Raw genomic sequence first — 14,722 nt, forward strand, 5'->3', positions numbered from 1 at the left:
TTATATGTAATTTGTTGAGGTAGTGAGTCATGACAATTTCACTTGGTCAGGCAGGATGCTGGACTTTAAAAAGGTGATCAACAAAGAAGAAAAGGAGAAAGTGCCACTGGAGGTGCGGACCGGTGAGATCATCTTATGGGGAGTCCCTTCTAGGAAATCCTAGTGCAGGATTTTGCAGGATTAAATTTGTTCTTCCTCTATTAATCATGATAGTAACGTGGAAAAAATAATCCTAATTTTGGTGAGCTTATCCCGAGCAATAGCCAGATCATCTTTGGCCAAGATGTTGCCCTCGGCAACATCACATAACACCTTGTTAAAGGTCATGTGAGATGTCTAGAATGCAATCATCCATTCCAAAGATCTGTTTCTACTAAGATCTTCAGGATTCAATCTAAATTACTAATGCAATGAAAGTAGCATCTATACTTAATCTTTTCCAAAAAGGAACACATCTGAAACACGTCCATTTCAGAGTACTTCAGCAAATCAGATGTGAAGTGTTTTTTTTAGAGTAATACAACATTGTAGGTCATCCATCTTTTTTTTTTTTACTTCTTTATAGTTCCAACCATCAAGAAGCACCTGCATTTTTGACATTCATGTATAGGCCCACAGAAAGATAGTTTGTAAATGTAAAAAGAAACAGGGATAAATATCCAGTGATGCTCATTAATATTATTTCTGAACTCACAAAATGTGAGACAACCTTTTAGATGAGGAGGCCTTCAATGCATCATTCCATAACAAATAGACCAAAAAAAAAAAATGTGCTGTACTCCGTGAACATGTTCTGAACATATCATCCTTGAAAGGAGCCGCTCGTATTGTACGCAAGTTGAATGGTGGCATAGAAATGCTTGCTAATTGCACAAAGTTGTGTGCATGCCTGCCTTGGCAAACAAAGTATCTAGTACTAATTGGGTTCTTTTCATGTCTTTTTAAACTATAAAGGGAAGAGGTAGCCAGCAAGGAATGTATATATTCTCACAAAAATATTTTCTTACAGATCTTTTTTTTTTGGGGGGGGGGGGTGATAGTGGGGCTTCTGTCACCTCAGCTTGTCCAAGGTCCTGTGCATTATGCAATGAGAATTAACAACACCCATTCACAATTGAGGCATGTGTCCGCCAACAAAAGCGAATCAGGATGCTTTCGATCAGAAGAGCAGCACCTGGGCAGAAACTGTCTGGCCATTTGAATTCCATCCAGAGAAAAAGAAGCAGAGAGGCCCAATTGAATTCCATCCAGAGAGAGAAGAAAGAAAGGAAGAGAAAGGCAGATGAGAAAAAAGGAGAAGTAGAATGAGACAGTCAAATGTTGATGAATCTTATTATTGAGATCTCACTATAGAATTTGGAAAATATTGCAAGTAACTTTTACACTCGAGGAGTATATCCCCTTGTTTTGAATTGAAAGGAGATTTGTTGGTTTTGTTTTGGTTTTATTGTTTCATGTTATTTGTCGAGGGCATTAATTTCATTAAGTGGATGTGTTAAATTTAGCAAAATGGTAGATAGTATGTTTAAATGGGTTAAATGTTCATTGTATTTTTTTTGTCCGTAAAAAATCATAATTTGAGATGTTTGTTTGGTGTATTTATTAATTTCAGTGAGCCCTCAATTTGTGGATGTAATGAGACCACTGATCACGTGGAAATGGGCACTGTGTGTGCCGAGACCATGCAGTTATTGACCAGCGGGTCGTGACAGATGCGTTCTCTGGACTTGAGGATCTGAGGCGAGGTGCATCCAATTCGCAGGATTAGCGCTGCTGAAGTCGCTTAACATCTGGCGGTCTTACTTGGCTAGCACCATGCCTCCAAAACCCATCTAGCTGTCCCATGACATTCTGATCCACGAGTCTACCGGAATAGATTCAATTTAGGAAATGTTTGGGGATGTCGGCCCGCTATGTGTGGTCAGCTATTGGAGTGGAAGAATTAAAGAACAAGGATAAGTGGTCATCAGACCAACAGAAAAATGAACAAACACTTGTTTGGATGAAAAAATAGATAAGATTACATTATTTATGTACAGAGATATTTCTGTATTGAGCCATTTTCTCTACAGGTTTGCTGTGAATCATCACACCCAAATTTTAAGAGATTGTGTTCAACTGGGCTGCAGTAATGTCATAATGAATATGATCATTACGATCAAACTGGCAGTATTAGAGTTTACTGTGGAAGAAACGATTTCCCCTTGAGTTCACAAATGTCAATTCATCAAGTCATGTCAGTTTGGCTGGTTCTGTGATAATCACCTGAACTATTAATTGTCCTCTGCTGTGCAATAATAGTTCATTCCCAAAAATATTGAGGGGGGGGGGCATCTGGAGGGATGGGAAAATGGTTTTTTATGGGTTTGTTATCTTGAACTCTTTGTCTTGTTTACCATGAAGGGGAAAAATGCATTGTGCTATGATGATGAGACTGCTGTAATTAAGTAATGTATTCGCAGGAATAATTGCTGTCATAAACGATTTCAATTCTTTTGTTCCCCCCCCCCCCCCAAAAAGAGCATGTAGACCTACAAGGCGGCTCTTAAGATGGCACATTGTGTTAGGGGTTGGGGTAAGTGGAAGGGGAATGGGGTGTAGGGACCAAGGGCAACAGAGCATGAAAAATGTTTCTGGGTGGTTCGCTGTACTTTTCTCTCCTCTTGGGGAGGGGGGTGGGGAGGGAGGGAGGAGAGTGGGGTAATCGCGGAGGAAAGGAAGCAGGCAGGAAGACTGGAGGTGTGAATCAGAATTCTTGCATTGGAGCATGCATTATCTGGAGTGCGGATGGCAATTAGCTTCCACTGCACTCCAGCACTGGTATTCTCCCCTATTTTCACCCCTTTATCATCCTGGTATTAATGCCTCTTTCCCCTCTCCATCCCCACCCCCCACATCCTGTCTTTGTCTCCACTTGGTCCTCATATCCCGCCCGCCCTTGTACGCTGGTGGCCAGTTGTAGCATCTTTGGCATCTCGTCTCTGTCGTCTCATTTATCTACTTGTTGTTAGGTTTTCTTCGTACCGATATACCTCTAGCTCTGGGGAAAATATTTAACCAGCTGTCATATCCTTATTCTACTTTCCATATTACTATTTTTTCATATCTCTCTGAACAGTGTGTCCATGCAAAACAAATGCCCACCAAACACAAAATAAGTGTTTAATTGAATGCCCCACTCCCCAATCACTACCAACCACCAGGAGGGTGGAAAATTCTCTGAAAAAAAAAGAGAAGATGAGTTGCGGTCAGCTTCAACTGGCAGAGAGAATGAAATTTCGAGCCACAAGTGAGTTGGGGTTGAGTGGAGGCATGCCATGCTACAAGATCTTGACCCAGCGGGGAGACGGGAGTAAAGTGCCTCAATAGATAAAACACTCGTCATCCTACCTGACTGTGGCACCGGGGCTGCGGTTATAAAGATGCCTGATGACTGTGTGAGAGGGTCGCTTTATTGAGACCTGAGGGCAGAGATTTTGGATTTGTGTCATCTCCAGAGGTTATGAACAGGCAAAAAAAAAAAGGAAGGGAAAAAAAAGAGAATCCCCCTCTTCAAGGAAGGAGGGAGGGGGAAAAAAGTGGACGGGGAGAGAATCATAAACATTTACGCTCATGGGCAATTCCATCCAACTCGATTAACAAGTGGAAATTGCATTAACACTCTCAAAACCGAGTTACTCAGACCAAATTACATTGATCTGTCTAGCTTTCCGTGCGGGCAACTTGCGGCTCGCGAGGGTTACCCCCAACGATTGAGTGATATGACTCATATATCGCAGACCAGTCGGGGAGAGAGAGGGAGAGTGGTACACCCATAAGTTGTGTCTTATCCGTTCTTAAGCCGAGAAGAGTGCTTGCGGGTGTGTTGAGACGAAGCGTTGCTGTGATTCACGCCTTCACCGGCGACGAACGGCACATCTCTCCTTGAGAACGATTGATGTCACCCTTGATATCGCCGGTAGCCCATCGCACCGATTCAGAAGAAGGAAACAGGACTGGAGGCGACGTGCAGCGTGTCTCCACCAATCATTGTTTTTTGTTATCCTTTCCTTGAACTTGATGTAACGCATGTTGTGTTTATCCGTATTAAAATATCTTGTCCCCAGCATCTCAATACCACCAGTGAAACACACCATCCCCCAGTGGTAAACATCTCTTGGAACCGGATTTCCATGGACCTTAATTCAATTTTACACATGTTAGTCAGTGAAGGGGGTATAATTTCTTCATATCACTGCAAAAATCTTAAAAACTCAACTTTTCACCCAAATTTTTTCTCCCATTTTTTCAAATTGTTGAAAAGTAGTCATGACAAAAGTAAGAGGACATACAGAACCTGATAGATGTTAGATATACCAAAATGTATATGCTATGGTTCTTGTTCAGAGGGTTATGCTAATTCCCAAGATTTGAACAATATTTTGTTGTACATAGACCTCACTATGTATTTTCTTTTTTATATACACCATGTTTTTTGAGGGAAGGTCCTAATGAAGTGATATATTTAGCATTAACCAGATTTGTTCCATTTGGCATTGTATGTCGGGGCTGTTTTATTTTTGTTTTCATTTGGAGCTGTGCCTTTTGGTATCGTAGTATGCTGGTTGATCTGTCCCACTATAAAATTCTATCCGCCCCACAAGGTTTTAACAAGTGTTGCATCCTTAGATCTATTCATCGATAAAGAGTCGCTTGCTCACATTCAAAAGACATGTAAGAAGAAATACCATCACTTTGGCCCCTCTGTTTACGATGCAGCCTGCTATTTGCCCTCACCCAGATAATGCTCTGAAACTCATGTGGCGGCCAAAAGGAGTATCGGCCTGAAGTCAACAAAAAGGGACCAATCTCCATACAAAAGGTCCGACCTTTCTCGGCCATAATGTCTGCAACGTGACCATATGAAACAGAAAGCTGGGTGCCGGATAGCGTCCAGACAATGTGAAAACTATCCATTCTATCATGCTTCGTCTCATATAGTGTTTTTTTTCCCCGCGACATGGAACTCGGCCAAATCAACTCCAGTTTCTTAGAATAAGGGGTGTGATTAGTGTATGCCCTACATGACAGGATAAAAACCATTCTTACATCCCAAGCAAATACACGAGCTGCCAGGTTTACCAGAGTCTGCAAGAAACTCCACCCAAAAAAAGAACTGTTAAGGGAACTAGAAAAGAAAAACCTCCATGGTTTTGGAAAGATTATGACATGTGAAAATAAATGCAATGCACATGTGTTTCCAGATAGCTCTTTGGGATTCACCTTATTTTGATGCAAGAACTTTAACCCGTTGAAGACGGTTCTATTTTGCTACAAAACTCATTTCCCATAGACGCTTGCCCAAGTATACTTGGGACTCGTCCTCAACGGGTTAAGAACCCTGCCAGTGAGAAAATGTTTTGGAAAGTTCCTCTTTATCTCATGAGTTGATAATGGAGAGAGATGCCATCAAAGTTTATGGCATTTTCATCACATTGTCCTTGAGGAGATAATTACAGTGATATTCAGCAGAGATGTAAGGATGTTGAGTATATTTGATGCAAATGTTGCAACTGAAATCTTCTATCACGATCCATATTTGCCACACTGGCACAAGCAACATGATATAATTTCACCCAGTCTATCAAGAGAACATTAAAGGACAAGTTCACCTTTATAAACATAAGGATTGAGAGAATGTAGCAACATTAGTAGAACACATCATTGAAAGTTTGAGGAAAATCAGACAATCGGTTCAAAAGTTATGAATTTTTGAAGTTTTTGTGCAATACCCGCTGGATGAGAAGACTACTGCAGTGTATGAATAACTTAGATGTCACATGCGTACAACAATATAAGGAAAATATAAAGAGAATTTCACAAAATTCCATCTTTTGAAAAAAGTACACATTCCCCTGACTCGTTACCGACAAATGTTATGGGTAATGTTATTCCCCCTGCCTTTAGAAAGAGGCAAGTCAAGTGCTCTTTTATTATGCGAAAAAAGTGAAAATATGTTGAATTTTCTTTTACATTTTCTTTATACTGTTGTACGCATAATGACTCACAAGCTGTCGTAGTCTCCTCATCCAGCGGTTCCAACACAAAAATTAAAAAAATTCATAACTATTGCATCGATTGTCCAATTTTCCTCAAACTTTCACTGATGTGTTCTACTAATATTGTTGCATTTTCTCAATCCTTATGTTTATGAAGGTGAACTTGTCCTTTAAGAAACTTCATGTGTGCTGAGATAAGAATCTTCTTATAGTCTCGATGATAATGATGATCTTTGCAGAACCATATAGTTTGATGGGGAATATGTTACTTTTAGTCAATCAGTCTCATTGCATTGCGATGTCTGACCAGGGAGGTGGGAAGAGACCACCTCCCTGGTCTGACAGAAGCCAGCCCATCATTAGATTTGTTGCGAATGATGACCTTGCGGCTGCGAAGGATTTTCCAGCGGAATTACTGCTAGGGCTAATTTGGCAGTGGCTGGGGTTCAAGTAACGACCAAATGTGAATATTTTCTCTGATTGGAGAGGGATCATATATGAAAATTGTTGGGCGGCAGACCTGCTTTGATCTTGTCAAAGTGATGATTTATGGGCCAGTCTTTGTCACAACCCCACTGCAATGAACCAGAGAGAAAACTTGGTACAAAAGAAACCAGACTTTGCTTCTCCACATGGAAGAGTGCAGGAGAAATGAGGTGGGGATATTTTTTTTTTCCATCCCTTCTTCTTTTTGGTGGCGATGCTTTGTGAATTCGGGGAGGTTTCTAAGGACGTGGATGGCTGAGCCCAAAGTGAGAGGTATAGTTTGCAGGAGAAAAATGAGAAATGAATGATTCTTTGTCGACCCAATTGTACCCCATATTGTTCACCAAGAACAGGGATAGACAGAGGGGCTATGTAGACCAGTCCGTTTTTTTTTTAATGTGTGTGTGTGTGAGTCCTTTGAGACATGATGTCGCGCGTCTCTTTTTTGATGAATTGTATCAGGAATTAAAATCGAGTTCATTTTCTTGCATTAGTTGTGGCACGTTCCATTATTTACAAAGTGGAGCTGACGGGGCAGTTCAAAGACCGCTGGAAAATTATTCCCATTCATGCGGATGGAGCCGGCAGAATGGGCTTGTAGCAGTGACACAATAGGCTCTTCTTTTTCAGGGGGTGCATGTGTGTGCATGTTAGGGGGTTGGATGCTCGATAAATATGTGGTCCTCATATATGTTGGCTGTCACATCAAAGCCACTGGGTGGCTACAAACTTTTATGTCTGTCCAATCTCTTTCCTGCTACTGGCAGAATGGGCAACCACAGTCAGTGTGGCGACAACTTCACAGATACCATCAGTTCAAAGCCATGCTGTATATGGAAGCAAGAACCAAGCTCCCGCATATTTACCAATTCATCTTTAAGACTGTGGCCAGGGGGCCCCCGACAAAAATTGATCCCTTTTTACGAGATGAAAGGAATAATAGGGAGTGAATTAATGGGTACTGTCATTCCCAGTTTAACTGTGCATTGTCCTCTATATTGCAGGATTAGGGTTTGTACAATGCGGCATTTTAGGGAATTGACTCAATTTGATTGATTCATGTCACATTCCATGAGTTCCCTCATTTTTCTGCCTTCATTTTTTTATAGCTTGCTGAGTCTATACTTCCTTGATGTACCAGTACAGAATTTTTATCGTGCTGTGCCGTTCTCTAAAAGATTTCATATTCTATCGTTTGAAACCTGAGAACATATTTCCTAAGTCACAATGAAGGCGTTTAGTGAAGTGAAAAGAATACATGTCACACAAGCTGCTCCACTTGTTCATAGCTTGCAAAAACATTTGAAATTTCTAATCATAGAAGTCACATATTTGAAGGTGACATTTGCAAGAAATATGAAAAATATATTCTTCGTTCCTGACAGAAGTGAAGTTATTATAATGAAAAATGAAGCTTCTAAGCTGCAAAGATATTGTGATTTCTTTTTAATCTGTGCACTCGATTGAGGTAGATGTGATTACAACACTAAGATTTCTGATCCTCTGATGAAGAGTATCAGATCTCCCATTGGAAAAACAAATGAAATGTCAAAATAAATCTTCATTTACTTCAATATCCCCACTGATACTCTGCTTCACCTCTCATTTCCATGCCAACAGGTCAAAGTTATGCTTCGTGTGGTTCCCTCGACCAACCCCAATGACACAGCCACTTTTGTTACCGTGGATACCAAGAAGAAGCAAGTCACCCTCTTTGACCCCTCCTTCCTGACGGGTCACGTGTCCACAGCAGGGCGGAGAGCGGGCGTGGCAGCACCAAAGATGTTCGCCTTCGATGCGGTCTTCCCACACGATGCCTCCCAGGTAAGGTAGTCTTGCATTAAAAAAAGAAAAAATTGATTGCAAATCAAATGAGGATGCACAGTTTGGAGCTGTGGATTAAGAAATGAACCCTTGGCTTAGTCATCTGCTCCTCATTGCTTATTTCAGAGTGTGTACTATAAGAGGTCTTCGTGCATCAAAAGTTTGTTCACAGACATTTCTGGGCTTGAACGGAAAACCCCTACGTATTGGCCCTCAAACAAAGATGGGAAGATGTATTATATTCTTCCTGTGAGTCATATCAGGGTACCGGTAATAAATGATGCAATCATTGACCGCAATACTCTGACAAGCCAGCGTCAATATGTTGTAGGTAACTCATCAAGATCTTTGTGTGACCTGCTTTAGAAATAAAAAAACAAGAACAAAGGGAAGTTATCATATAAGTTGTTCCCACAAATGTCCATCAAAAAGTCTAACAAATGGTTCAAGTGGGTGTAAAATATGAGTATTAAGTACCACATGACCGCAGAATCAAGGTAATATGCAGCTGCCTGTGCGATAACTCATTGTGGTCCCATCGATCTGCTTCCCTACACATTCGCCATACATTCTTGTTCAGTCAGGCATAATCTCTGCCTTTTCCTGCCAACGATATCCCATTGTTTTCCGATTAAGACCTGCCCCATCCCCAATCCTCAAGAGATTATTTGACATGCCCAAATTCAGTCATCGTGTGTCACAATTGAAACCGGAAGTTGGCGTCTTTAAATATGCTTGTCTAGGTATGCTTATTTCACCAAAGATTATGTGAAATATTACTCACCCATAATTGTAAACTCAATAGGTAAAAAACGCTGATTTGATATATATATCAGATACTAGTAGCATACATACACATTGACTGTACAAACAATGATTGATGCAGATATCGTTTGATGATACATTCTTCCCATGTACAATCTGTACAAGATGTGTGAGGAAATGATTTCAAATTCTGCTACCACTGTTATTATCAATGTGTATTTTGCTATCGGGACAATTATCCCTGTATGCAGATCATAGTTTGTAGACTGTTGTGCTTTTACATGTTTGGCCATGATGGGTTGACATCGTGGTGAAAGGATCATGATTTATAAACGACACACCAGACACCAAAATTCCTAGCTGTCTGGTTTCTCGGCTATTATTGTCCTCAAGGTTATGGGAAGACAATTCGGGGGAGCCTCCAGTACCTCGCTGCAGCGCTCCGGTGGTCAAGGAATGCTCCCTATTGTCTACAGCTCCCATGCTGTTCCAACAGCCGAGGCAAAGCTCAAATTAAGAGCCACTCCGGAGAGACAATAGCGGTCAAAAGTCATTAACAATTCCGCATTGTTTCCACATGAGTTACGAATAAAGGATTTCATTAGCGTGGTCAGCGAGTCATGAAAGTGTTGGATGTGTGACAATCGATTTTTGTCCCTTTTTCTCATTGGTTAATTTGCTTAACAACCCTCTGTGGTTGCTTGACAAGTCTAGCAGAGCAGCAACAAACAGTGTATCATGGCCACATGAGGAAATACCGTAAAATAGGGGGAATTTCAGAGAACTTATGTGCAAGTTTTGTTGTCTAGCTCAAAATAAAGGTAAACATAGCCCCCAGGTATAGAGTATGCATGTGGCCTTGGAGAATGGAGTGACATCCTTTGAGGGTGATAAGTAACCCTTGTGGGTTGCCACAGTTGCCAAGGGCCAATGCCAAGAGCTTCCTCAGTTTCTAAATGCAGAGGGTTTCCTTGGTTCTGTAATCGCTAAGGGGTTTCATTCAGTTCCTCATACCTTCAAAAGAATGCTAGACAAGCCACATTTGACTCCGGGCACTTCATTTTATATACTTGCTGTATTCTAAAATGCAATTTTTGCAAAGTGTACCCTAATGGCAAAGAAAAAAGAGAGAGAATGCTTTGTAAGGATAGGAATAAGATATTGTGAACTGTCTTTGAGCTCATGTGTTTGAGTACTCTTTATGGAGTGTTCATGTGCATCATAAATATATTTGAATTCAGATTGTAATGTATGACATTCATATTTCATAAAGAGGATGATTGATATGATATTGAGGCACCTTAATAGCAGAAGATGGTATAAAGTAGTACTACCATTAGGCTGTCTTGGGGGTTTCCCTTGACTTTTCCTTCAGGAATTGAGGCAAAAAAATTTTATTAATTCATGTTTGCCTTATGATATATACATGTATATACTCAATTGTTAAAACATTAGTTTAGTGATATACAATGTAATAGAATTCAACTGCATGTGTGACTTTACTTGTTCTTGCACCCAAAGTCTTCAGCAAAAATGTTCAGATGCAAAAATGTAAATTGTAGAGTCTATTTACATCATTCTCCATTTTGGTATGTATGACAGGCATGCATGTTTACGATTAATGCCGGCCTAATCCCTATTGTTTGATGCATCAAATATACCACTCACAAATGACCAGTTGTTTGCAGCATTTTGTTCTAGCATCATTTTCCAAGCTATCCGAACACAGACGGAATCAACTTGGGATCAAATTGCAACAATGATTTTGTAACCTAAACTAAGGTGTCCTTTGAAAGTTGCCAGATGTGTCGCCATAAGTTTCTTTCGCTCTGACACTCGTCATAGGTTTGCTTACATTTTGCAAACAGCCAAATTACAATCAACCCAGAAACCCAGTTTGCAGTACGTGCCAAAACTGCCAATTCCGTCATGCTGCCTTAAGTAACCTTGCGGTGAGCAGTTCCATCATGTGCAGCTGTGGATGCTCGAATAAAGCTATTGCGAAACAATTCGTCTCTGCTGCAAACTTGTGTGTTTTGAATCCAGTTGGAAAGGTGGTAGCCGTGCATGATGTAGGAATTGTCACAAGCTTTTAAGGGGATGCACCCAAGCGGGGAGGAGCTCGAGCGGTGTGTGGGGGGATATTGTGAGGTACTTCCGCTCCGAGTACACTGACTCTTTGTCACATGTGACTAGAAACAGTGGCGAAGTGTTAAATAAACGCATCACAGTGTAATTAAATGCTTTCATTCTTCCCTGTCCAATCTACAGACTATTTTCCAATGCAGAGTCTAATTTTTGTTGACTTAACTTCATCTCGCTCTCTTTTCTGTCTTTTCTCTGACGGATGCAGGCCGAGGTTTGTGCTGGTAGTGTGGCCGACACCGTGCAGGCAGTTGTCAACGGTGCAGATGGGTGCCTCTTTTGCTACGGTCATGCACATTTGGGTAAGAACAATTCACGCCATGCGCACACAGACAAAATCCCCTTCTCTCCCTCTCTTTGTGCATCCCTTGAGTTCTCTTCAATTCTACTGTCTTTGAAAGGGGAAAAAAAGTCAAGGATTGTTGTTTCCAGTGTGATGGTTGCATTCTATTTTTTGTGTTTAGTTCTTTTTTTTCTCTCTCTCTCTCAATTCGGCTAATCGGCGCCCTTTGAGAAGCGGTGCACGACTGCTTACGCTATAGCTGATCGGCCACGTAGAGCGGATCGGCTAATCCTGTATCGATTCAGGAAATTCCAGCGTTGAAATCCACCGCTAAGGCTTGATGCACCCTGCTGGTGCATCAAGCAATGGTCGGGGAGGTCACAAGAATTTGTAGAAACAGAGTGTAACGACCCCCGCAGACTGCAGTCTGTCATCTAGGATTGGCTTTTCCTAGCATGAAATCTCCTTTGCAATTTCAAGAACTGAGAACAAACTATGCGATGAATATGTAAGATCAGTCTCAGAAATTTCCATTTTATGGTGGACTAAGTTTTCATATTATCCTCCATAGGACTTTATGAATTGAAGTCTTCAACAGAATGACAGTGATTATGTAAGTGAATGATTGTTTACCCAGTAAGATTTTCACTGCAATAAAAATTCCCTTTCTTCTGACTAAGTATGATACTTTCAGTGTTTGCCCTTGGTATAAAAAAAAAATATATATTGTGCCATGTGAACCTTGCCATTTTTAATTGCTTTCCACAAGTGAGGAGTTAAAGAGGAAGTTAAGGAGGAATGCATTCTAACCAAAACTATGAATACCCTTCCCTCTTTGAATATCAAAAACAAAACATAGGGATAGTGTCAGGGATCTCAGATATTGACTGAAACTTATCAAGAGTATTATTGGGAGAATTGTGCTATGTTGGGGGCTAAACGTTTCTGGAGATCTACCCGACAGGGAACTGTCCAGTGGTCACACAGGTGACTAATGATATCCTGAATTTAGCTATCCAGGCGTGACATCATGCATTGCCATATTGATTAGTTTGGTAGGCATTTTATTTGTTTAACCACATTTGGCGGTTGGACGTCTGGACCCAGTCATGCGAAACAAAGACGCCCGACTCAATAGGACTAGAACATGTAGCACCACAGGGGGTACTCCAGGGATACAATTGAGTTGGTTTACAAATCCCTCTCCGGCTGTATTTATTTAATCATGTATTTAGCCATTGATGATGCTTTCTTTTAGAATGAACTGTTTGAATTGCAACACAAAATGGTTCTCTTCTTTGTGGATGTCTCTAACTTGATTTGGATCTCTTCTTTGTGGATGTCTCTATAGTTGTTTTGATCCATCCTGAACTGTAGGATACTGGTAGCTCCTACCAGCAAATGTGTGTTATCTCTACTTTTGGTCAAGTATATAGGCAATGTCTACATAAAAATATGCATATTTACAGATTTTGAAATGTACATGGAGTACTTTTGTAAGAAGATGAATCAATTCTATTGCTGACTCATTAGGTAATGTAGTGAGCAGTAACTGCTATTTGCAGGCAGAAAACAAATGATTACAAAATGTTTCACATGCTACAATTTCAATTCAAACATTTCAATGGTCTTTTTCTTTATCTTTTTTTTTCTGCCTGCCAGCAATTTTTGCTTTGAAACAAAACCTGTAATTTGTATTGCAAACTTTGTTTTATAAATACATTGGGTGTTTTCTACAGGCAACTTAATAGTCACACTCACCATCAGATGGTAAATAAAGTGAATGAAAAGAAGCTGAACACAAATGAAGTATAAGATGAAAAGCCATATGGGCACATATTATGAACAGAAATTAATCGATCATACTATGTATTTCTCTGTAAAACTTTGCATAGATTGCGATTGAAGGCAGTGTACTGCAAGAAAAAAACAATGGCTTAAGGTGTAACAGTACCCTCACATGACCAAAGGCAAAGTCATCATTATATATGTCTCTGCATGTCTTGGTTGGTATGACAGGCAAGACCTACACCATGGTAGGCAGGGATGAATCCGTACACACCATCGGTATCATCCCCTGTGCCATCGCTTGGCTCTTCAAGCTCATCAATGAGAAGAAAGAGAAGACAAGCACGCGGTTCTCGGTTCGCGTCTCAGCCGTCGAGGTGTACGGCAAGCAGGAGAACCTCAGAGATTTGCTCATCGAGCAGGCCAACGGTATGACAAACACATTCTTTCATCAACTTTTTCCACCACCCACAAACTGTATACTTCTCTATACCTATTCTATCTTCTGTAATCTTCCTTCCCCTCTTTCAATTTTTGGTGTGGCAATGTTTCTGATTGTTGTTTCTATGAATGGTAGGATCACTCAAAATGGTAGGGTGAGAAATTCTGTGCTCTGTGACAAAGTTGATGTGCAACTCTAAGCTCAATCTTAAATAGGTATGCGTTCTATGTCTCATCAACTCCATTACTCAGTGAAAATGAGATGTGAGAATTTGACAACAGTGTGGCCCCAAGTAGTGAATGTATGTGCCATTGATGTGAATATTATTTAGTAGCACTAATGAAATAATGAATATTGTTTGGAAGTAGAAATGAACTCTGTTTCTACCACATCAATGAATATTACATGATTAGTGCTTCATCTCTTGCCCTCCAGGAAGCAACAATGGGTGTGGCACCTCCCCCGCCCTGTACTTACAGGAGGACCCCATCTGTGGGGTGCAACTCCTCAACCAGAACGAGCTCCGGGCCCCCACGGCGGAGAAGGCAGCCTTCTACTTGGATGCAGCCATTGCTGCTCGCATGAACAAGGGACCAAAAGGTTTGTGTGCTTGTCATTGGTTCGTATCAGTCAGGGATTGTCAACTTATAATGCTCCTTTCCATTCCATTCATCCATCTCACAATCTATCATACTATTAAATGGTAGTTGGGCGACAGAGTTGAACCTTACACCCTTATCAGATGCCTTACAAGCCTACCTAAGAAATGCATAATGAGAGAACTGCCAAGGTTCATATGTGACCGTGCACCTCAAAACGAACATAAAGTCGCACACACTGATTTTGCGTGAAGACTGAAAATAAGTGAAATGGGTCAACCTAGCCGAACTTGACTTTTTCATATTTTCTAAAAGAGCGGGTCTTCTTTTACATTATGTGAAAATTTGGTAT

General features: G+C 40.8%; 1 protein-coding gene across 1 annotated transcript in view; it reads left to right on the plus strand.

The window, feature by feature from the left end:
* The window catches only part of LOC139716475 (uncharacterized), a 147,148-nt gene that overhangs the window by 111,003 nt on the left and 21,423 nt on the right, over positions 1-14,722 (plus strand). Inside the window, exons 4-7 of the mRNA XM_071628021.1 lie at positions 8,145-8,348; positions 11,467-11,560; positions 13,561-13,758; positions 14,207-14,383. Coding sequence (XP_071484122.1) covers positions 8,145-8,348; positions 11,467-11,560; positions 13,561-13,758; positions 14,207-14,383 — 673 coding nt within the window. The remainder of the gene's footprint in view (positions 1-8,144; positions 8,349-11,466; positions 11,561-13,560; positions 13,759-14,206; positions 14,384-14,722) is intronic.

This window comes from Diadema antillarum, unplaced genomic scaffold (genome assembly GCF_040938485.1).
Source record: "Diadema antillarum isolate AM-2024a unplaced genomic scaffold, OU_Dant_1.0 scf00000065, whole genome shotgun sequence".
Classification (NCBI taxonomy): domain Eukaryota; kingdom Metazoa; phylum Echinodermata; class Echinoidea; order Diadematoida; family Diadematidae; genus Diadema; species Diadema antillarum.